This window comes from Leuciscus leuciscus (assembly GCF_965113295.1).
Source record: "Leuciscus leuciscus genome assembly, chromosome: 5".
Classification (NCBI taxonomy): Eukaryota; Metazoa; Chordata; class Actinopteri; order Cypriniformes; family Leuciscidae; genus Leuciscus; species Leuciscus leuciscus.
Genome location: NC_138729.1, coordinates 29,993,291 through 30,018,074, shown reverse-complemented (window position 1 = coordinate 30,018,074; position 24,784 = coordinate 29,993,291). Strand labels below are relative to the sequence as shown.

Sequence of the window (24,784 nt, the reverse complement as noted above, 5' to 3'; positions counted from 1 at the left end):
GAACAATGGAAAAGCAGTGCATTGGTATGCAAAACGCACTCTGATCTGTGTGAATAACCCAGGCCTTAGACAGGAATGGGTTACGTAAAGATTATAAGAATTTCACCACCAAAAAAATAAATAAGAAAATAATTAATTATTATAATAAAGCACATAAACTAATGGGTTGTTTTCTACTATCTCTCTAGATCTAGATCTCTAGACAGACAAAAAATCATATCACTCCCTGCATGACTTCTATCTTCTGCATGACCTTTAGCTCAAGAGTTTAAACAATGACTATAATACTGCTACTTCATTTCTAAGTAGCACTAACTAAACACCAATAGTCTGTAAATAGGTAATGGAGCAAGTGTGTGTGTGTGTGTGTGTGTGTGTGTGTGTGTGTATCATGCTCTTCCCACTCAGTCCGGGCACATCAGAGTTTCACGCTGCTATAACAGCACTCTGGTCCCAGCGAGGGCTCACATCTCACATAAAACGAGACTGAAACAAAGGAGACTGGGAATGACATTCCTAATCAAGTGTGTACATTAAAAATGGATTTCTCTGCTATTTTGAGAACTTAAAAGCGATGAAATAACAACAGAATACTTCAGTAAAAGGAAGGAATTTATGCTCTTGTTTGAGTGAAAATTATCCAGAAGCATTTCAGATTCTTCTGGGAATCTGGTGCTCACTTTACAAATTCACTGGGGATAGTTGAACAACTGTGTTGAACACTATGAGGAAGCCAGTCAGAACCCTGGATTATCAAATCAACAGTACAAACATAATCTAAACAAAATTCACAGATGAGGAGACACAAAAACAGCCTCCATTTCCCTCAGAGTCCTCGTGCCTTGACTAAAACACTCTGTGAGGATGAAGTGGGTTTGTTGTCATCCTCAACAACCACCTCTTTGGTCACCCCACATGTGTCCACAACAACCGCCGTTTTCTTTAAGTCCTCATATTTTTTCTGTCTATCAGCCATGGCTGTGCAAGCCTCAATCACTTCATCGCTTTCAAAATCATAATCGCTCTTTAGCTCTGGAGCTTCCACAAGGAGCCTTCGGGCGTCTTCTTCCTGTGTCGCCCTTTCACGGAGAGCTTGTTGCTTCTCCCGGAGCTGTAAGGCCCAGCTTAGGTCTTCCTCCCAGAGGAGGCGCTCAGACGGATGCAGGTGCACCGCCACTTGGAAGGACCGTACAGCCTGGAACACACACAGGGAACATGAAACATACGCAACGGTGAAACTACATGCAAAATGCATAGATGTAGATATACCGTACCGTTCAAAATTTTGGGGTCGGTACAGGTTTTTTTTTTATGTTTCTGAAAGAAATCTCTTTTGCTCACTAAGGATGCATTTATTTGATCAAAAAAGCAGTGAAAACAGTAATATTGTGAAATTAGTGGCCCTAACAGACATCAGTGGGAGGAGTTAGTGTAAATAGCCTCTGCCAACAAGGTGGGCTGTTTGCACTTAGTGGGGTTTTTTTATGCTTTCTTGCTGAATAAAAGTATTAATTTATTTGAAAAATTCTTACCCTAAACCTTTGAACATTAGTGTGAATGATATAGATATGGGTGATACAGTATACCAAAATGGTATAATACATTTTTTTAAATTTAATATACTTTAGATTTCAAAACAACTTTAAATTGAAATAAAAACATGAAATAATTGATATCACTTTTGCTTTATCATGTTTTTGTGCTTTGTGACCCAAACTATTCCTGTTTATCTTCAATGTAAATGTTTGATATGACCAAAAGCAGTGACACACTGAATGTTAACTCTGCTAAATTATAACATGTACAGACTCAGTACTGCACTGCACTTCAATGATCACTTACACTCCAAAATGAACATGAACAGATGTTTATTCCACATTCAAACCGAAGCATTCATGACTTCTCACTAGTTCTCAAGATAAAATAAACCTCTGCAGTCTTCTGGGATTACTGAACATGTACTAAAACAACTCCACTTGCACATAAAGACATTTCCCATTTCTTCCCAAAAACCCACTTCAAAAAATAACAGCTATAAATGAAACAGGAATGTGGTTTCAGCTCAATAAAACTATGGGCTGATAATAAGCCTTAACAGATCACATCATCCATGCCTGCATACAAAAAACAGCAACTGCAACCACTTTCTCAAGAGAGAGAAAGGAGGACATTTGCTCTCTGAGCAAATAATAAATTCATAAATAGGATTTAGTGGGGTGTTTTACCTTCATAATTGCCCTATTGACTCAACAATCTACAAAGGAACGATCAACTCTTTCAACAGAAACACTAGATCACATATCTGCCTGAAAAGAGGAAGAATATCAGAGCCAGTGTGAGCAAGAGCCAAGAATCCAGCCCTTGTCAAAAAGAAAACCTTTAATGAGGAATAAAGCCATCTGATGGCTTTGGGAGACCTTTTCTCCTCCAGGGTCCTGATTGATTTAACAGAGATGATTTCAACAGTTGTGATGAAGTCATGGAACAGATTCATTCGATTTTGCTGGGTGACTTGCACATCAAACTCAATAGTGCTGAATCCTTCAAGATGTTGGTGTGTGTGTGTGTGTGTCCATAAACAAAAGTTACTTGACATTTTTATGTGGTTATAACAATAGCATAGGAATGTCAACATGAAACAGAAATTCATCTATTTTCTAAATGCATCTTGATATTATTGTAATTGATCCATGCACGTTTCATTTTTAAAAAACATCGAAACATCTCATTTTTTTTACATCGTAATTTTTAATAATATAAAAAATGTCATAAGGATCTTCTGGAGAAATAGCAGACTTACTCTCTGGTGATGTACTTCGGACTTCTCCAATCATTTAGATCTCTTAAACCCTGTCCCTTCAAAACTGACCGCAAGATCTCATTCAGATCTGCCTCAAAGTACTTTTTGTTTGTTTTTTTCACTCGATGTACATCACTATATGGAAGAACTGATCTGTTGCTTTTTTCAGTTTCACTGACTGCAATTTTAAATAAAACAGAACGCCCAGGAAATAAAATAACAGTCATTTCTAAGAAAAAATTTGCTACACCTTTTGTGCAAACATATCTGGAAATATATTATTACAGGAAAGAAAAACAACTGACACTTAATCACCAGCCTCTTAATTTATCGCTCAAACAAACTTTACAGAACTTTCCATTGGAATGAACATTAGATTTCCAGGAACAGCATAATTAAATGTGGTAAAACTGATTGGATATTAATCTTATGTTGGCTGGAATGATTTTTACATTGTAAAACAGTTATATGAGCTGTTTTTCTCTTTCTATTATGCAATAACGTGATTAAAAACGGCGGATAATATGAATCAGAATCAAGGTAAATGCTAATCACAGTTAAATGAATGGAGACAATCCTCATTTTAAAGTGATTACAAGTTAGCAGCACAGATTAAAAAGTTTAAACAACACATTAACTTGATAGTGTGAGCTTTGCAATGACACAATATAATAATAATCTGTTCCATGATCCTGCAAAAAATTAAAGCCCTCTTAAAAATCACGGAACGTAAACATTAGTCCTCCTCGATCCTCAGGTTATTTTTCTCTTTGGTTATTGACTTGACATGGCATGCTCAGCCCAAAGTAGTAAAGTATTTTTTCAAACTCTAGCCAACATGTCAAGCTCAGTGTGTGCGATGAGTGTTTAGATTACACACACACACACGCACACACACTAGTAGTTACTAGCCAAAGAAATGTTGGATCTGCAAGGTTTTCTTTCATTAAGCATTTGTGTCTAATGCACACAATCACACACAGGTCGGGGCATGTAAGGTGTGGCAGTGTTCCTCTTCAAGTACTCTTCCATGCTCCTGGGCTTGGATGTACTGAACTACACACTTCATCACAATGACGCTTGATCTGAATGATGGATAAGTGGCAGAAGAACTTATGCACCTTATACTGACTGACAAAGATGCAGAACCTGATTTCACAGAGTGCAACATCTTTGTTGATCCTGGAACAACATTCCAATCAACAAATCAGTTTTAAGGGACAAGTTTACAGTTTATGCCAAGTTTAGACTTACAACCAGGGTTAGGTGCTTCTACATCAGTGTTATTCACCCATGCTTTCCCTCTGGTTTTACGGATAACTTATGGGTAGGGTTAGGTTTAGGAGTAGAGATATAGTTAGGATAAAATTTCCAGACAGGAATGTTGTTCTAACATGCGACAAAGACACCGATACCATAACACGACTGGAAGACTATAGGTTGTTCTGTTTACAATGGAAGAGATGCCTCAGTATGCTGAATAAACTGCTTGTGTGGAAACAGTTTGTCACCTAATAAATTGACTCCCACGGTTGGCTGTTTATATGGGCTACTGATTAAAATATTTTTTTTTGTCAATTTTTGGGGGTGAAATTTTTATGTATAGCCATTCAACATTACAGTATAACTGAAAGCCATATTTTTTTTAACATTGAATAGGCCTGAAACATATATAACAACTTTTATTTTTAAGTGAACTTGTGTGTTGTATATAGTGTATATAGTAATATGATGTTTCTGTCTCTGTCAATATCAGCTCTCTCTGTTTATTCTTATTTTATTTTTGCACAGTCATTTTCACAACAAACAAGTAAGAAAATTACAAGTTAAAACATTTGGTATCAATATTTTTATGTAAGGCCTAAGACTATTCTCCGCTCCTCAAATACAAAAAGACGTTATGGAATGCATTTCTTGAATAAATAAAACGCTGTACTTGCGCAAACATCAGTTCTTTATTTTCCCTTGCATTGCACACAAGCAGAGATCTCTCGGTATCTCTCGATGCACGGTACATTCTAAATGGAGGCGGGTAGAGTTATGAGGTTTGAGTGACAGTTTGAGGAGCCAATAATTTAGTCACAACCTCAAAACATTTTTAATTGTTAAATATTTGTAAAACCCACATACAGACTTAAAGGACGACCAATAGCATTAATAAAAATAAAAAAACAATGACGAAATATAGAGATTAAATGTTTCGGCCCAACAGCGCAATGATATAATCTTATTTGTAGCATTTTTTTTATTATGTTTTGGAATTTGAATATTTTCCACGGCACACCTGACAACCTGGCGGCACAGTGGTTGGGAAACACTGGACTAGAAAACTGACTATGATGTAGCTCATACTTACTAGCTCCACTTCGCCAAGACTTATTTGAGCGCGGCCCAGAGTTTGCCACGCCTCCCACCAGAGGGGGCGGAGCTTGGTGGCCATCTCTGCAGACTGCACAGCCAGGAACACCTCTTGAAGGGTGATCAACACCTAAGGATTACACATTAAAAGGTTACAGACTCACCTCTTGAAACATTCTCAGCACAATTATTTTTTATTTATTTTTTAAATCTGAACAGATTTTAAAGCACTATGCATCATACAGTTGGCAACTTTGCAAATGGTTACAGAAAAAAACTGGGCATCATAAACCAAATGACTGAGGAGGATCACACACTACCAGACTTTCAAGTCGTTCTGAACACAACAAACTCACACAAAAACACGAGCCTCGCTGCTAGGAGATGCATGACAGATGAAAACAATATGTGTATATATCACATCAATACCAACATGTTAGTGTGAAGCAAAAAAACAAAACAAAAAACAAAACAAACCTGTGCCTCTCATACACTATTTGATTTTCAGTTAAATCTGTCGCTGACTGCTCAAAATATTCAGAATGGGTTGCATTCGTCCAGGTTGCAAAACGGGGCAAAAAATTTGGGCAAATGTTGTGGTGTACTCCAGCCGTGACAAAAATCCGTGCACCGGATTTATGCAACTTACAGCAGCTATTGTAGAACATTGTTAGCAACTTACATTTTTAAGCATACAACTATTTTATACTGTATACGAACAAAAAAAGTGATTTCACCACAGACCTAATTTTAGTCAGATATCCAAAACTACTGAATAAAAAGCACTTAAGAGAATTTGAGATATCGCAACTGAATTAGACTTCAAGTTCGGCCTATAAATTAATGTCAAGTCTAAAAAGCTCAATTCATATCTAATCAGTTACCAAGCTGATGTAATTGAACATTTTATTTTAAACATCAATAAAGTGTTATCACGTTGCTAAACATCCACTTGGGTCAAAAGTGAGAGACAATATAAATGACAATGAATTAGCAAACACTGCACTACGTGGCAAGACAGGGATGTTCTTGCATCACAGATGTTTCCATTGTGGAGTTTTATTTACTTAAGCCTTTTAATTCAGGTCAGACCAATAATCAAAGTAAATACCAGCTTTATACAACGCAGGGTGTTGCCAGGGTAAGAGCAGTTAAAGGACAAAACTGAGCTGTAATCTTAATTTCCAGCAGGTTTGGTTCTAAATTTGCAGGCTGGCTGAAAAACGTTAAATTCACATGTTGAGGTAAGAGTCACCATTGAACAGGTGTGTAATAAGCAGATGCTGGGAACATGGTGGGAGAGAAGAGAGGACAAATTGAGAAGGGAAATTAAAAATAAACTTTATGCAAATTCAACTTGATGGTAAACATTGCTTGTAGATCAATCAGGCCAAAACCAGAGCCAACCAACAGCTCCAATGTGATCAGATTACTAATGAGAGAGAGACAAACACCTTCTCGTTCTTTTCAGGTGACTCCCCGTATACATGATCATGAGATCAGCCCGGAAAAGGTCACTACTTTGGTTTACAAGAAAGGGAAAATAAGGACAGCCTTGTGACCAGCACTGAAACAAAACCCTGACCTATGCTGCACTCAAGTGCTTCTGGGAAATCATAATGGCATGATGTACGTTCAAGTGATTTTGTTCAGAATAAAACGGACTGACTGGACAATTTCATATTGACAGGAAGCTTTTAGGACAGAAGAAAAGTAAATCAACAAAGAAAAGCAAAGAATGCACATTAGGTGTTCAGTGGCAAACAAATAAAAAAAGTGTAAACGTCAACATTCACACAATGATGTGTTATGATCAATAGCAATTTGAAAGAAAATCCAGAGTTTTCTTCTGGTAACTATGACTTTACGCTGTCGTTCATGTGCGCTAAACTCATAAATTCAATCATTCTGACAAGACTTAAATGCACCAATACTATATGTTTGACCTATAGTGAAGCTTCACTGACTGCCATCCATTACCAACAAGGAACGCAAGGCTTTTGTTTACAGTGATATTATTTGGTGATATTATTTATTATTAAATATAATAAGCTTTAGCTAAAATAAACAAGTCATAAACAAATTCATACCATTTTCCATTGATTCCCTCTTTTTAACACTTTCTCAAGTATATCTTATGAAAAATAATGTGTTTAAATGCACATACTGCGTTTTTGCAAAACCATAGAGACCCATTTGTATTGTAAAACCTGTTATATCACATTCAGAGTTTCGCATAGACTATTTGATTTTGACTTTATCCAGTTTCTAGAGTTTACACCCACATAAGGAGACTGTGTTAGATCTCTGAATGAGATAACTAGATGAGAAAACACGCATCTGTTATTGCTTTGATAGGACATAATAATGAGGAATTCAATCACTTAAAAGGTGCGCAGAGTCCAACCTGTCATTCAACACACACTCTTCTGCCATGAAAAACAACACTGCAAAAGACAGGGTTACAGAGACATCAAAGACAATACTTACGCCAAAGATAAGATGAAGAGCGATGAAAGAGGAGATTATAAAAAGTGAGCAATAATGGAGGGAGAGATATACGGAAAAAGAGACTGTGAAAGGATGAGAAAGAAAAAACAGGGTCACAAGTGGATAGAAAAGACCAAGTGACTAGATGCAATGACTGCTACTGGATGCAATCTGTTTTATGTTAGTGATATTAACGAGTAAACAAGTGTGTTTGTGTACTCAGCTCAATGAGCAGCTGAGCCATTGAACATGCATACGTATTTCTAAAGCACATATATATATGTGTGTGTGTGTGTGTGTGTGTGTGTGTGTGTGTGACTAAGCAAGTATGCAAACATCTACATTTAGGGCCATTCAGTAAATTTTCTACAGGCCACTGAAGTAAAATAAAAGAGAGAAAAACAAATATTGCAATCCAAGACAATTCTTGAAGTGCTTAATATTGCAAACAAATCATGAAATTCTAGTCTTAATTGGCCTCTTCTCATTTGTCACTGAATTTTCTTATCGCTTAAAATGACGTTAAAATGACAAAACATACTTGTGACTATAATCCTGATAGATAGGAGAGAAATTAATATTTATTACGATCACATAACAAAATCTATCAATACCCTCTGTTAAGTGTAAAATGTAATTCTATTCAGTTGTCAAAGGGATGAAAATGATCAACAGAAAAATTCTATGTCTGTGCCAAATCCAAGATCCTGTAATGTCCTATCAGCAGACTCTCATTTTGATTGTCAGAGCTAAAGCTGAGATGAGATCATGGTAGTGGATAATGGACAGAAGAGAGTGCAAAAGACAGGATATTAAAGGTAAGATGAGTGAATGAGGTAAAAAAAAAGGGAAATGGAAAATAGGCATCTTTGGCTTATCATAGCCGGAAACAATTGGGCGAAAGATTTGTTATCTTTGCCATCTGAACAATAATACTATCTTTTTTAGGGTATGCTTTTTTTGTTGTTGCATGTATACCATGTGATTTGTGTAGAGCCGCCGCTTGTCAACAAAGTCACTGGATAAAGACGTTTCTCCAGTTAACGCTGAAAGGAGCAGCCCGCCTGGAGGGTTGTCAAACTGCTTTTTCTTTTCTTTTCCCGGCACATTATACGGCCATAAAGGGTTAGTTCACCCAAAAATGAAAATTCTGTCAGTAATTACTCACCCTCATGTTGTTCCAACCCCATTAGACTTTCGTTCTTCTTCGGAACACAAATTAAGATATTTTTGATGAAATCTGAGAGCTGTCTCACTCCTACATCAAAATATCTTAATTTGTGTTCCGAAGATGAATGAAAGTCTTACGGGGTTGGAACAACATGAGGGTGAGTAATTACTGACAGAATTTTCTTTTTTGAGTAAAATAACCCTTTAATGCTGTCATACATCATCATAAAACAGGTTTAATATTCATTACAAATTGCTAACATGTTCATGTGATCTATAAAGTTGAACTTTTTCAGAAACAGCCTACTATTAGCTGAAGCAAGCTCAATGACTCTGTTCTGGGATTACTTTAACCAACATTCAATGAATAACAAAATATGAATAATACATTTATAGTGCGCAACTGCCACTTTCAACATCAGTCACACATTTTATTTCACTTTATTTTTGGAATTTGCTTCATATCTTATGGTCTTAAAAGCTTTTTATCTAAAATTTTAAATGAGTGAAATGATGTTTACCTATCCCTCCCTTTACCTATCTTCAGATAAAGCGTTGATGGGATAATTCCGGTTCGCGTGGCAACATGGAAGTTATAAAAATTCTGTATTATTAATTTTAAGGCCAGACAAGTAGTATTTGTAGGGAAGGACTACATGCCTGCGCAGTGTGCACATATATTCAAACGCGCATACCTATAGACTGAACTCGTAATGTGCATGTGCACGCCATCAGCGTTCTCAAAGGTTTGTGTTTTTAAAGTTTGCGCAGAAAGAACTTAAGAGTTTTCTGTTAAAACGGTGTCATTTTAGCGGCCCCTAAGTTAATAACTAATGATCGTTGCGACGGAAGTGAATCAATCAAACTAACTTTAGCTGGACAATAACTTTATTCTAGAGCTGCTATAAAGCCAAAACAATCTCTGTTACTTTAATTTCCTATTATCAATGTAAAGCTGCTTTGGAACAATCTACACATTGTTAAAAGCGCCATATAAATGAGGGTGACTTGACTTGACGTTGTCGACAAATATGAATTGTGCCTACAGATTTTTTTTTTTGAATAACAGATTTATAATATTTATTTATTCATTCATTCAATTTAATTATCAGTCAAACAAGGTAATAAAAGAAAAACAGCAACAAGTGTGAAGCACTACTTCAATTTGCTTGTTTTTAACCTTTCATTGTGTTCAACATAATTCTTCACAAAACAGAGGTGGTAGACATATGGTTACATGTCTAAGCCCCTAACACAAAGGATCCGAGGTCCGATGGGAAGTAAATCTGACTCATGAACTGGTAAGTTAACGACATACTGTAATAACCTTGTTTGAGAACCACTGTGCTCTTGAGCAAGACTCTTAAACCCAGTGGGGATTTCCCTACATTAAGACACAAGAAAGCATCTGCTAAATGGTACCATTTATTTATGCTGAAGCGGGCTGTATTGTCATGACTGATGTCTAAAATTTGCAGAGTTCTCCTTCCATCCAGAGTGAAGGAGAGGTACAGTATGTCCATAGTGTTCTCTCTGTAAGATACAGTTTGTTTGTGCACTTCCAGCCCATTACTGTGAGAGAAGAGAAGAGAGAATATATGGAAAAAAACCAAAATGTCAAAAAGTTCTGTTATAAAGCCAGAGATAGGGAGTGTGTTTGGAGAGTGAAACTTGGGGAGGAGGAAATGAAAATAACAGCAAGAGAAAAAGAGAGAAGCGAGGAAAAGAGTGTGTCAGCATAACAGCTGTGTGCCTCTACATCTGCAGTATATTCCACTATTGCAGAATAACTATCAATTTTATAGTGTGTATAAACAAAACGGTTTTTCGCTTTTACCTGTGACTTCATCTCATACAGAACGGCATCATCTGGTGTAAGCTGAAGAGCGTCGTCCCACCTCTTCAATGCCTCCCAGTTTCTAGAGCAAACACATATACAGAAAATACTCCTATCAATTTTCATTTAAAGGATCAAACACACATAACTGCAGTATATTCAAAGGCATATTCAAGAACGCAAACACATCTACTTTTGACCAATATCTTGATAAATCTCATTTCTGCAAGCAGCAGGTTGCTTCATCATTTTAACAGGTGATATCAAACAGTCCTCAAAGTCTTTAAACCTCGCTCTAGCATGTAAAAATAGTTTTTAACAAGGTGGATTCATATGACAAATGCAATTTCAATTATTATACAAGACCAAACGAAAAAATAAAAAATGGCAAGTAAATGATCTTATTCATACCAATATGAAAAGAAAATTCAAACTGATTCAATAGATGACGCAAATACATCTTTCAGCTAATCTAGTCAATGGCAAGTATTTGAAAAAAAGTGTCAATTTTAGTAATTAGAGTCAAAAAGAGAAATTTTTGTAAAGAGAACAGAAATAGTGATGACCAAACAAAGCAAGCATTTTGAGTGGCCTATGAAGATGAAGACTTGGAGAATAATTCAATCTTCATTGTTGGAGGTTGGGCTGGATTTCAGGAAGCCTGTTCTAGACTAAATGTGAGCATGCATTTACCTATCTCAACTTGTCACAAAAACAGATTCAGAATTTTCTCAAAATGAATAAAAAGTGAAATGCAAACCGTTAGGCAAAACATTCAAACCGGCAATTAAATATACTGTACTTTATGCATTTAATCTCACTTTATTAACCAATGTATTTGCTGCTGACCTTTGATGATCCAATTCATCAATGCTAAATGCAAAAATTACTTTAGATAAACATCATATTGGTTTCATTTTTTGTTTTGTTTTTATTACTAAAGAGTGTTGAAAGGGCCTTTATATTTGCCAAAAATATAACTTTGTTTACTATTATAAAACAAACAAGTCCAGCCCAGGTGAGAAAATGTAATGCATTACTTTTCATTAAAAGTAACTAAGTAACAATTAGCTAGGTTTTTTTTTTTTTTTTGCAATAATGTATCACAATACTTTTAAAAGTAACTTTCTCCAACACAGTCAATCTTGGCAATAAAGACAAACACATGATTCTAGGCTTAAATAAAATAAATTTCTGGTTCAAAATACTAAATATATAATACACACACAAAAAAAACTGAGAAGAACATTAATTTTGACCGCACGCACGCACGCACGCACGCACGCACACACACTCACGCACACGCACACGCACACACACGCACACGCACACACACACACACACACACACACACACCTTCACAATGATTCTGGCAGACTGAGCAACATTCCCTGTGTAAGGTATGCATGGGGTAAAGACAGGATATTTGTCGACGGGTTTCACACTGCAAGTCTTCTCTTGTTTTCTTTCCTTGCAGAAAAAGCAAACTGGCAAATGAGTATAAGTAAGTGTTTTACCATTTCATCATAGCAGGGGTAAAAATAAAATTTTAATTAAACAAGTTTACCCTGCTTGTTGCCAATTAATTGTGAAAGAAACTAAAAGATTTCTTGGTGGTTAATTGGGAACTGTTTGAATGATAGATCAACTGTTTTGAAAATAAACTTATGTTTTATGTCAGAAAATGCAGCCTTCTAAGAAAACCTACTCCACCGACGTCACGAAGGTTGAAATTTCATATAACGTCTCTTGTTGAAAATTCAGGGGTCAGGGTCAGACCTCATTACCACATTAAATTAAAGACCTTTAAGGCCATGCAGCTTCCCATAATTCCCCAGACCAGGCAGTCACTGTCACGCTGGTGGTTGTAGTAACGAGCACGAAGAAGAAGATGAAGGCAATCAGATAACATTTAATAAATCCAATGGGTACAGCAACAGAGCAACATACAACATATCTACATACTGACAACACTGAATTGAAACAGAACCGAACATATATACAGGTGATGATGATGCTTGTTATTGAGTGCACAGCTGAAAATCCTTAGTGTTGGACAACAAATGAGTGATTAACGCAGACAATGATGAAACACGAAGAATCAAACATGACTGTGACAGTCACCTCCTCTTCACAGAAGCAGTTCCTGTATTTGCACAATGGGAAACTTAACTAGTGTTAAACATCAGCTGTGCAAATACCACATGCTGTTTTTCTGAGAGTCCATAAAACGGTCCAGCTTCTTTAATCTGTGCCGTGTCTGTGTTTATCATGCAAATAATGTACAGTGATTAAACATAAGTGCTGGGTACTTTTTTTACAAAGTCCTGTGGTAAATGGTGAGATAGATAAGGACTTCCTATGAAAGAATTCATCAAATCACCCTTGGGTAAAAAAAAAAAAAAAAAAAAAGTCAAAGTCATTTACAAAGAATTTACTAGATGTTTTCCAGGTACGTGATTGTGAAACACGTCATAAGCCTGTATGGGAAGGCAAAAAGTACACAGTGTTAATGTACCTGCAAAAGAGGGCGTAGGTATGAGGAAAGGTGTACGTCCTGTCATCTTTTCACAAGTAACAAAAAATGTATACTGATACTATATATAGAACTCTCAGCCAGGTCAGCCAGTAATAAGTAGTTTTAAAAAAAACAAATATGCTCTATCACTATCTTATTGTGTGATATTAATGGAAAATTAATGGAAATATGTTTCAAATAGAGCACAGTTTGTTTCTTTTAAGGGTTATTTTTCCAATAAATCTAAACTAAAATGTGGGGTCCCACAGGGGTCTATTCTTGGACCACTGTTGTTCTTCATTTATATAAATGATATGTTTAGTGTTTCGGATGTTCTTTCCCCTATCATGTTTGTGGATGATACAACCCTTGTTCTTTCACATTCACATTTTAGTACTTTAATGAGCAATGCAAATGTTGGCTTAGTTGCTTACACTGCTTGGTTCACGTTAAATAAATTATCTTTAAATATTAAGAAATGTAATTTTGTTGTTTTCAGTGGCAGAAAAGCATATAACAAAGAACTAGAGCAAATTAGAATTGGGCCTGCTGAGATGCTTCAGTTACCAACAACAACATTTTTAGGAGTTATTATTGATGAAGGTTTGAGTTGGAGAGGACACATAGACTATGTTTGTGGCAAAATTAACAAGTCAATCGGCATAATAAGGAGGATTAGCCATCTTGTTACTCCAAAATGTCTCCGTACCTTATATTACAGTTTAATTTATCCGTATTTGTCATATTCTAACATGGTGTGGGGGAGCACATTTCCTATAAAGCTACATACAATTTTAATTCTCCAGAAACGGTTTGTCAGGATAGCGGCTCGTTCAGGTTCCTACACATCTTCAGCTATGTTATTTAAGAAACTGCAGTTTTTTTCAATTTTTGACATTAATACCTTCCAAATATGTGTTTTCGTGTACAAATTATTTTCATTGGAAGGAAAGATTCCTAGTCAGTTCATGTTATACTTTAAAGCAAACTCAGCTGTTCATGCTCATAATACCAGGCAGGTAATGGATCTCCATCCTCCAAACTTTACCACATGTAGAGGCCAATTTTCAATAAGATTTAAAGGTACACAGATATGGAATAGATTTTCTCATGTGGCGAGACAATGTACCTCAATAGAGAGTTTTAAAAGAGTTTTAAGAGGTCTGCTGATAAACTAGTTTGTGCATTTGGTTGATTTTTTTTTTTTTTTTTTTTGTATTTACTGAGAAGTGTTTGTTGTTTTATCATCAATATTATCATGACATATTTTTTCTTTTATTAATATTTATATGAGTTGTATTATATTGTGTTTGCATTCTTTGGTTATTTTTATCTTTCTTTGGTGGAGGCTTTAGATAAGCCATACTGGCTTTTTGCCTTCTCCAGCACTGTATATGCATCAGTATGTCCTTGGTGTTGTATTTTCTTTTAATTTGTGCAAATAAAAAAAATAAAAAAAATAAAAAAAAAACTTTGCCAGAATTGCCACAAAAAACATGTGCTGCTGTAGCTATGTGATAGTGTGAAAGCGTGGTTGGGTGTGGTATTGTGTGAAAAATTACATGGAGGCAATTCACTCTAACTCTGTTAGGTCTTTATGTTTAAATTATGTGGTCTTCATTACTGAACATGAATGAAATCCTCATATTAGATTTCTCATTATACAAAGGTTATGAATAACTCTACTGTACTGGGCATTTGCGCTGAGAACATAGACAATATGAAACAGGAAGAAGGCAGACTCACAAACACAACGGTGAACTAAATGCACTTGAACAGTTGGAGCTAAGCGAAATGGCATGAGAGCATCTATAAAGTGACAACTCTATAGTTTTTCCTTTGCATGTGATAGAGATCTGGTTTCTCGGATGGCACTGTGCAAAATTATATTTGAGTCTGACATTTCAAATTCGATCTAAGCCATTTTTATAAGTAGAAATGCTTTAGATAAGTATGACCTCAGTGTAAACGGTTAGGTCAGATATCCAATTTTTAAGTTAATCTTATGGAACATCAACATTCATCATAATTGTCTGTTTGATTTACCCATGGCATAATATTAAAATGATTTATTATGCACTATATGAAGTATTACACATAAAGGTGCACAAATATATTTGTTTAAAATAATGGTTTCAAAAATTACACTTGCTTTCAACAGTAGCAATAGATGTAAAATGTAAATTAATACATTTAGGACAAAATGTTACTCTAATTTCAAATTATAACAAAAAAAATATTTTCCAGCATTCAGTGTGGGATTTAATTGTTTGATTCAAAGACTAAGTAGCCAAATGGATTTCAAATGGATCACTTATACAGATTACAGACTGTTTTTGTTTTTTGGACTGTCTTCTGAGGGTTTCTTAGACTAGTCGGTTACAACATTTCTGTTTAAATGTTATGGAAATTAGTCATCATGGTGCACATCCCTAATTTTGATCATATTACCACATAAGCATGTTTTCCAAATCAGACATTATTGACCAATGTCTGATATTGACCACATGTAAAAGGTCATGTTATGTGAAGACACTATAAAAAAAAAAAAAAAAAATGAGCTTAGGAATATGCTGACTAGGTAATAATAGATCACCTACTCTTGTGTTTTCTGTTGTTTGGCAGCTAAATCTGGCCTGTTGGCACTTTCGGAACTTAAATTACAGATGTATAAACATTTATAATCAATTCTGCAATGGAAACTTAAAAATGGTCTCATTCCACTTAATAAAGTATTGCAAGGAAAGTTTAACTCGAAATGAATGTCATCCAGGAAATAGCTCCACTAATAGCGGAAAAGCTCCAACACGTGTCAACATTAGTGACAGGAGACACAAGCCATCTGTCCTGTCACTTTTTCATTGAAGACAACTAAACATCAACGAGACAAGGATTAAGAGGGCGTTCACATGCCCTTTTTAAAATTTGGGTCACACACTGGTCAAAAAAAGGCAACTCTCCTAAACTGAATGTTTTGTTTAATGTATAATTTAGCGTAAAAACTGTTCAACGCAAGTGTCACAACATTTCAGACCAAATGTAAATCAAACAGCTAATTATAACAAATTACATAAACAAATTATTTCCAACCTAACTGTTCACACTAAAGTCACATGGCAAAAAGTCAGATACTAAATTATTTTCACATATTAATGGTAGAGTTTTGTTTTAACAAGTATGTAACTGCAGTTCTACACCATGCAACTTATATTCAGTAACTATGGTGTAAGCCTTGATCTCAAACTGAGTGGAAGTTTATAAGAAAGAAAAATCCTACCAAAAAGTAAAAGAAACAATCTAAGTTGAATGTCATGTTAATACTGGGATAACTAATGGGACTCAGGGTTAAATGACAAATAAGGCAAATTCCTGAGAAAAGCCAACTTTCAAATATCCCATGCAGATCAATAAGTAACTTGTTCTACAGGGTTTGAAATAAACACACAGCATCTTCTACGCATGGTAATACTGCTGGATACCAATACAACATTTATATGCACCAGCAAAAAGATATAAAAACACAAGTTATTAAATGCAGTCTCATAGTGAGTGCATTGTGCTGACCTGCACCCACTGTCCTCCAGCTCCATGTCATTTCCTCATCACAATCCACTTATTCTCCAAAGAACTTGATTACAAGAGTCGCCGGGGCAACACGCCTCTTCAGGGGCTGCTGGGGTTTCACTTACTGGTGTAAAGCATAAGCCAGGATCATTGTTTAAGGGGTCTGGTCACTGACCCCAGCCATAATGGCTTCGAAAGAATGTGAATGAGTCACTTCAAGTTACCGGCTGTAGCATCTCTACAACTCTACTGCAAATATGGTTGGCTTTTATGAAATATGTATGGTTAATCATTCTGATAAAAAGTGTCTTCTAAAAGACAAAATATAAGCTTTTGATGAAATATTCCTTGATGGCTCCATGCAGAAAGACACTGCATTTCTACAATAAAAATCTCAGAGGGATAGATGGACTTCTAAGAGTAATGCTATCTTCCTATTCAGATAGTATAAAACATAGCCTAAATAGATTATGAGCACTTCCACAATCTAACTGTAAAGTTTATATGTAAATGTCTGTATTTTATGGATCCTCTACCAATTTCAATGTGTTCCAGATCTCCAGTACTGTACTGAACTGAAATACTGTACATTCAAATCTATTAGGGTCTAGATTAACATTCTCACAGAATAATGATGTATACATACAGTATGACTGTACCAAGGTCGGATGAGCCTAGATAACCCTTTTCTAAATAAGTCCTCCCTGGTAACACAGTGCTATTTTTGCCCTTCACAGTTAAATGGGCCACTTAACAAAAAGTAAAAAAAGACATGTAATGTAGTGTTCAAATCTATTTTTCCAATTTTTTTTAATTGAAAATCATCGTATGAAAAAAGTCCAAATGCAATAAACAGGGATGAATGAACAATTGAACAGGATGAACAAACAGGTACAAAAACCAGCAGAGTTGAACCATGTACATTTTCACCAACAACATCACCACAGTTATCTATAATTATAATTCTTTTTTTTTTTAAACTAGTGCTGGGCAACGCTTAATCGCATCCCAAAAAAAAAGTTTGCATTTACATAATATGTGTGTGTACTGTGTATAATTATTTTGCAGATATTTACACACACATGCATGTACTGTATATATTTAAGATTTTTTTTTATATTTATATAAAAAATATTTATATATAATAAAAATTATGTATAATATATATATATGCAAATATTTCTTAAATATATACATGCATATGCGTGTATTTATATATACAAAATAATTGTATATATTACACTCAAAGCACTACACTGCACGGTTACCTGCAATGTTAAGACAACATTATGAGCCCAACTTTAAGACTGTCTTGATCAAACGCAAAACAACAAATCTGCAGCCACTACAGGGACAAACTGTCCTGTAGCAAAGAGAGCCGCAGGGGTAATTCATTATACATAAACACTAAAACCAGTGGCCCTGTCATTTACTTGACTTGATCTGGCAATAAATAAATGCAACATCCCAACAAAGACCAGCTGCTATCAAAACCTTAGAGACATCATCACATTTCTGGCAAACACCTTTAATTCCTCTGAAAAACAGGTGCAACAAATATTGGCATAGTACTAGCTACAGCAATCACATCACGAGCGGCAGCGACCTACAGCACACTATTACACAGTTAGAGCCAAAGAAGTGCTGCTTAATCATGCCATTAAACAACATTTCAGACTACAGTCTTAAATAATCTAAAGACAGAGAGCTATGGAGAAGAAAAGAAGGAGCTCAAAGGTTGTAAAATTGAAGAGTGACACTCTACCCTGACCTCTCATGGACTTGTTAAGGCTTAACAGGGTAAGGCCGCAATAATGGCAGCTTGTTTTTAATCCACGTCTCTAAACCATCTTCCAGTAAATTCAAGCTATTCTGTTATCCTCTCCAAGCGCTTGCTGGCTATGACGTTTATAGCCTTTCTTTGGACGCTGAGAAAACAAGTGGCCTAATTTGACTTATTGTTCTGGTTAAGAGGTAAAAGGATGAGAAACTTGAGAAAGAAGCCCTTTTTCCTCTCTGTCTCATCCTTTGTAAGGACTATCGTAATGTTTATACGGACACACCTGATGCACTGATTCATATAAGAAATGCTGCCTCAGGAACAGAAAGTGCATATTAAACAATGACATAGGCTAATTACTTATTATCTAAGAAAATAAATAACTAAAGCAAAATGCACAAGTTGGAGTGTATTACCTTTCAGCAATACACTCAGTCTTGCTTCATGACCGTCAGTTGAGCTTTTCACAGACATACTAAAACTGAAAAGTCCCATTTGAGTGCTAAAATGTTCAGCTTCTACGAGCTGCACTGAACTCGTCTAGGCCTCTTCAGCTGGTGTTAGGCTTAATAAATGATATCCAAAGTCACTGACAGAATGTATGTCAATAAAAGTACACGGATGTAATCTTTTTTTCTACATCAGATATATAAAAGTACAAGATTTGCTTTGAAAAGTGATATATTAAACCCCTTTATCCTTGCTATGTTTTCATTCAGGATGGATAATGTAAGTAGTTGGCTGATCTCAAAAGGTCAGTAAACCCATACATTTAATTGAAAAAAGTTGTGAAAAAAAAATGTTTTTTGAATGAGCATCTGATCTGTCAAGCTCAAAAATACCAAAAATGGCACCATGAAAAGTATCATACTCCATTCAACTTCTGCACTGTATTTCAAGTCTTCTGAAGCCATATAATAGATTTGTTTGAGACAGCACATTTAGTGAACTCCTTGAACCAAACAAGTGACATCCACATGCAGTAAGTCCATAGTGAACCCACAGCCCCATCTGTTGGATGAATGCGGTACTTTTATAATTGATAACCTAAGACCAGTGGTTGAGAGCCCGTGGCCTTTGACCAAAATCATGGGGCTCGTCAAATCTAAATGACCTGACAGCAGCTTTTATATCTGAGTGGAGAGCGAAGCATTTGTGTCACGCTGCAGACTTCTATGGAACATAGAGACTGAATCTGAAACCTTCAGATGACAGACACAGCTCATATCTCCATCTCTGTAAGTTACCGAAAGAAAATGAAGCACACAGCGGTTCTTTTGCACTGTTGTCCCATGCAGTTCACACAGCAGGGGCTTGCAGAGAATGTGGTTAAAAAAGGTGTTTAGTAAAATAATAATAATAGTAATAGTAAAACAATAGTTTTTGCATTAGCTCTTTCGAAAAAATGCATTGAAACAAAACGGGCTCTTTTGTGAAAAAAGGTTCCCTACTCCTGACATAAGACCAGCCGCTTAAGATTATTGGCTGATGAATCAAACTCTGTTTTTATCATTGACAATAACTGCTGTGTCATGTTGCTGGCCAATGCATTGACCTGCTTAAATAACAACTAACAGATGAATAACCGTAAAAGGCGAAATAGCTGTCAGTCTATTTTCCTGGAAGGGTTGTGCCTGGCACTTGCCTATAGAGTGTGGAAAAAGAGACAAAATCAGGTAAGATGAGAGAAGAGTGTATCTTAAAATGGGACCTATCATTTAAAATCAAGCAGATAGCTTAGTCACACTTTATATTAGGTCATTAACTAATATGTACTTACATTACAATAAATACAATGGAAAAAAAAACAGGTACAATGTACTTATTGTGTTCATGTTGTATTGCAAAACACTTTTGCTGTTATTGAGGTGAGATTAATGTACGGTTAGGTTTAAGGGTGGGTTGAGGGAAGGATCAACAGTGTAATTATAGATATCATTACATAAATTAATTACAGATGTAATTACATGCAGGTGTTTTTTAAATATAGGTACAATGTACAAAACATGTACACAAAAAAGTGCATTGTATCAAATGATTAATTTGAATTTGGCCAGAAGCAAGTAATTTTACTTTAAAGTTTTAAATATGAATATTTTTCTTATGCAAACTCATCGCTTTGCTTCAGAAGGCCTTTATTAACGCCCCAGAGTGGAGTTTGGAATTTGTTTATGATGGATGGATTCACTTTTTTGAGCTTCAAACTGTTGGTTGCAATTCCCTGCCATTATCAAGCTTGGAAGAGCCAGGATATTTTTTATATAACTCCGATTGTATTCGTCTGAAAGAAGAAAGTCATATTCACCTAGGATGGGGCTTGAGGGTGAGTAAATCATAGACTAATTTTCAATTTTAAAGTGAACTACTTCTTTAAGATAACAAAACATAAAATAATATGTATTGTTTAAATGAACTAAAAAGGAATTCAAACTAAATAGGTTTTATAGAATAAAGTGATGTGTCATGAAATTGTCAAATTATTTTAAAAGGAAATAATGCACTTGGACACAAAAATATGCACGTCATGTCACTGACCCATATACAATATATACTATGTAGCAAGGAATTCAAAACTGACACAGATTTTATTATTAGCAATTTATCCGTGCACAAACTGCGCGCGCACACACACACACACACACACACACACACACACACACACACACACACACACACACACACACATATACATATATATATATATATATATATATATATACAGTGAGGAAAATAAGTATTTGAACACCCTGCTATTTTGCTATCTGCTATCTGCTATCTTCGGGTCATTGTCATGTTGGAAGACCCAGCCTCGACCCATCTTCAATGCTCTAACTGAGGGAAGGAGGTTGTTCCCCAAAATCTCGCAATACATGGCCCCGGTCATCCTCTCCTTAATACAGTGCAGTCGCCCTGTCCCATGTGCAGAAAAACACCCCCAAAGCATGATGCTACCACCCCCATGCTTCACAGTAGGGATGGTGTTCTTGGGATGGTACTCATCATTCTTCTTCCTCCAAACACGTTTAGTGGAATTATGACCAAAAAGTTCTATTTTGGTCTCATCTGACCACATGACTTTCTCCCATGACTCCTCTGGATCATCCAAACGGTCATTGGCAAACTTAAGACGGGCCTTGACATGTGCTGGTTTAAGCAGGGGAACCTTCCGTGCCATGCATGATTTCAAAACATGACGTCTTAGTGTATTACCAACAGTAACCTTGGAAACGGTGGTCCCAGCTCTTTTCAGGTCATTGACCAGCTCCTCCCGTGTAGTTCTGGGCTGATTTCTCACCTTTCTTAGGATCATTGAGACCCCACGAGGTGAGATCTTGCATGGAGCCCCAGTCCGAGGGAGATTGACAGTCATGTTTAGCTTCTTCCATTTTCTAATGATTGCTCCAACAGTGGACCTTTTTTCTAGCCTGGCAAGCCAGACCTACATCAAGATGTTAGGTCTGGCAACTCACCATAGACGCGGCTCAATGCGAGGGGCGGGATAAACGGCTGTCTTTCAAATTCCCTCTGCACGCAATAGGACAGCGCTGCAACCAACCAGAGCGTTTTCCCAACAGCGGAGCTAGTTGATAGATTCAACTTTTGCCATATCTGGCCGGCAAAACGACGAACACATCTTCCTTTTTTAAGAATGACTTAAGTGCCGTTCTTTGCTCTTTTCTCAAAGAAAAACGTAACTCCAAGTCCTCCAGAGTCGTGGCCAAAGCCAATTCGAAAGACTGTTCTCCAGCAGCCGCCATTCTTTGTTTTCAAGTGGCAGCCAGGGAACCGTTGCAACTCTGTCGTCATATGTTAAGCCCGCCCCACCTACTCTATACACGACGTGATTGGCCTGTCCCAATTTAGGTTTTTGCAGCTCGAAAGTCTATGGAGAGTTGCTAGACTGCCCTGGCTGCAAAATACATTTTGCTGCCGTTAGGGTGCGTCTAGATTTCTAGGCTACCTTTTTTCACCAAGCTGCTTGGCAATTTCCCCGTAGCCCTTTCCAGCCTTGTGGAGGTGTACAATTTTGTCTCTAGTGTCTTTGGACAGCTCTTTGGTCTTGGCCATGTTAGTAGTTGGATTCTTACTGATTGTATGGGGTGGACAGGTGTCTTTATGCAGCTAACGACCTCAAACAGGTGCATCTAATTTAGGATAATAAATGGAGTGGAGGTGGACATTTTAAAGGCAGACTAACAGGTCTTTGAGGGTCAGAATTCTAGCTGATAGACAGGTGTTCAAATACTTATTTGCAGCTGTATCATACAAATAAATAGTTTTAAAAAATCATATATTGTGATTTCTGGATTTTTTTTTTTCGATTATGTCTCTCAGGGCGTTTTTCCACTGGGTTCGTTTGCTGCGGTCCGAACCAGAGTGCGCTCGTTCCCGGCGCCCCCCGCAGCGTTGGTCTGGTTTCACACTCAATTAGTTGTATCGAACCCAGGTGCGTTTGCAGTGATCTTACGTCATCGCAAACGCAATCAAACAATGATATCGACAGTGATACGCATGCGCGGGATACTATACTTCCTGAACAAGCGCGCACCCGAGTCCGTGTTGCTTGCACATTAACGCGAACCGCACCACGGTTCGGGAGCAACCGAGCTCAGACCACCTCCTCCAGGTAGTCTCGGGTTCGGTACTCTAGTGCGCACCCGGGTCCGATGACAGCGTTCACATTAGCGATTTTTCATGCGAACCGTGCCCCGGTCCGCACTAAACTGCCAGTGTGAAAGCGCCCTCACAGTGGACATGCACCTACGATGACAATTTCAGACCCCTCCATGATTTCTAAGTGGGAGAACTTGCAAAATAGCAGGGTGTTCAAATACTTATTTCAGCAACTTCCGCTTCATGCTGACTTTAAAAACACAAGGCTGCTGGAATTAGACATTTGGATTTAACAAGCACACAAACACCTACCTGCCCTGCTCGGCGAGCAGCGCTCCTTCATCCTTTAGTCTCTTGCTCTTGACAGCACAATCCTCCAACAGCACCTCTCGCCGCCGTTTGATCACGTGCAACCAATCAACTCCCTCCTTCTCCACATCACCCTCATCATCCACCTTCTCTGAGTCCTGCTGAAACTGCTCCACCGTCGTCTTGGAAACTCTCTCCCCCACTTTACGCTTCCAGCCGAAGGAGGCCATCCTGACAAGACAAAACAAAACTCAAATGAAGTTCTGTTATTTTCAGCTTATCACACACATTCCTACACAAAGCACATTTACACATTTTATCTTAGTTACATGTCATTACCGAAACGTATAATTAAGGAATATGTTTTCAGTAAAAGACATAATAAGGACATTTAAAATTATTCTGAGGCCAAACCTTGAAGGTATTGGTATTACAATATAATTTGGGTACCTAATTCACGCCTTAGACCTATTTGTTTTGTAATAAGATCATTGCATGATTTGATTACAAAGAGTATATTATAATAATACTACACAGCTTTTTCCATGCAAAGGCTCTGAAAAAAATGTATCATTTAAAAAAAAAAATTATGAACAACGCTATATTGTATAACTATATTTGCCTTTGAAATCAAAGAACAGAAATAGACAATGAGTTTCGTTGAAATGTTGTTAAGGCTAAAGATTATTTATATATTCAAACGGTTATTTCTACATTTATTTTAAAGTGGTTTAAATGACCCAAGTAAAGTAACATTTTAAAAATCAATCAACACACTAAGGCTGTAGAACGTATTAAAATAAATGCATCTTAAATGATTGTCTTTGCATCAAAAATGGCTTCATTCGGCTGTAAATTTCTAGGTAACGTTAGTCGTCTCCTATTAATATTGAACCTGTAACTGCAATAAGGTCAAGTGCACTTGTAATGCAGCCAACAACAGTCTGCAGCTGAAGTAACACATGGCTGTTTTACAGCTGCACAGGTCACACTCATATAACGTTACGTTACTGTCTGAATCACAAAAACACAAAACTGCAGCCACTAAAGCTCTTTACGTAGATTTTATGTTACGTTAACATAATGTTATTTTATGTTAAAATATAAGGTCGAAAAAGCCAAACCTGATTCATAAATAGCAATTAATTCACGACAGCATTACTTGACAGATTGTGGTTCTGTCGCAACAACGCGTTCCTTACGAATGTTTTGGACTTGTCCACTCCGCCCTCTAACCCGGAAGTAACGTTACTGTAAAACTCTCTTAAAGGTAAAGAGACATTTAAGAACCAATAAACCCTCTGACAAGCGAGGCTGGTTCTGTTAGTCCTGTTTTTTTGTGTT

General features: G+C 36.7%; 1 protein-coding gene across 2 annotated transcripts; it reads right to left on the bottom strand.

Moving 5' to 3' along the window:
* Positions 1-599: 599 nt before the first annotated feature.
* On the bottom strand, positions 600-24,731 carry ttc33 (tetratricopeptide repeat domain 33). 2 transcript variants are annotated; one of them, XM_082169061.1, is made up of 5 exons: positions 24,643-24,731; positions 23,444-23,671; positions 10,656-10,737; positions 5,157-5,288; positions 600-1,195 (listed from the first exon to the last, which is right to left on the bottom strand). In XM_082169061.1, exons 2-5 carry the CDS (start codon positions 23,668-23,670, stop codon positions 827-829), a joined length of 810 nt encoding a protein of 269 aa, XP_082025187.1. In that variant the 5' UTR covers position 23,671; positions 24,643-24,731; the 3' UTR covers positions 600-826. The 2 variants fall into 2 exon arrangements, with proteins under 2 accessions (XP_082025187.1, XP_082025186.1); XM_082169060.1 differs by having other exon boundaries at positions 24,565-24,690.
* Positions 24,732-24,784: the final 53 nt, after the last annotated feature.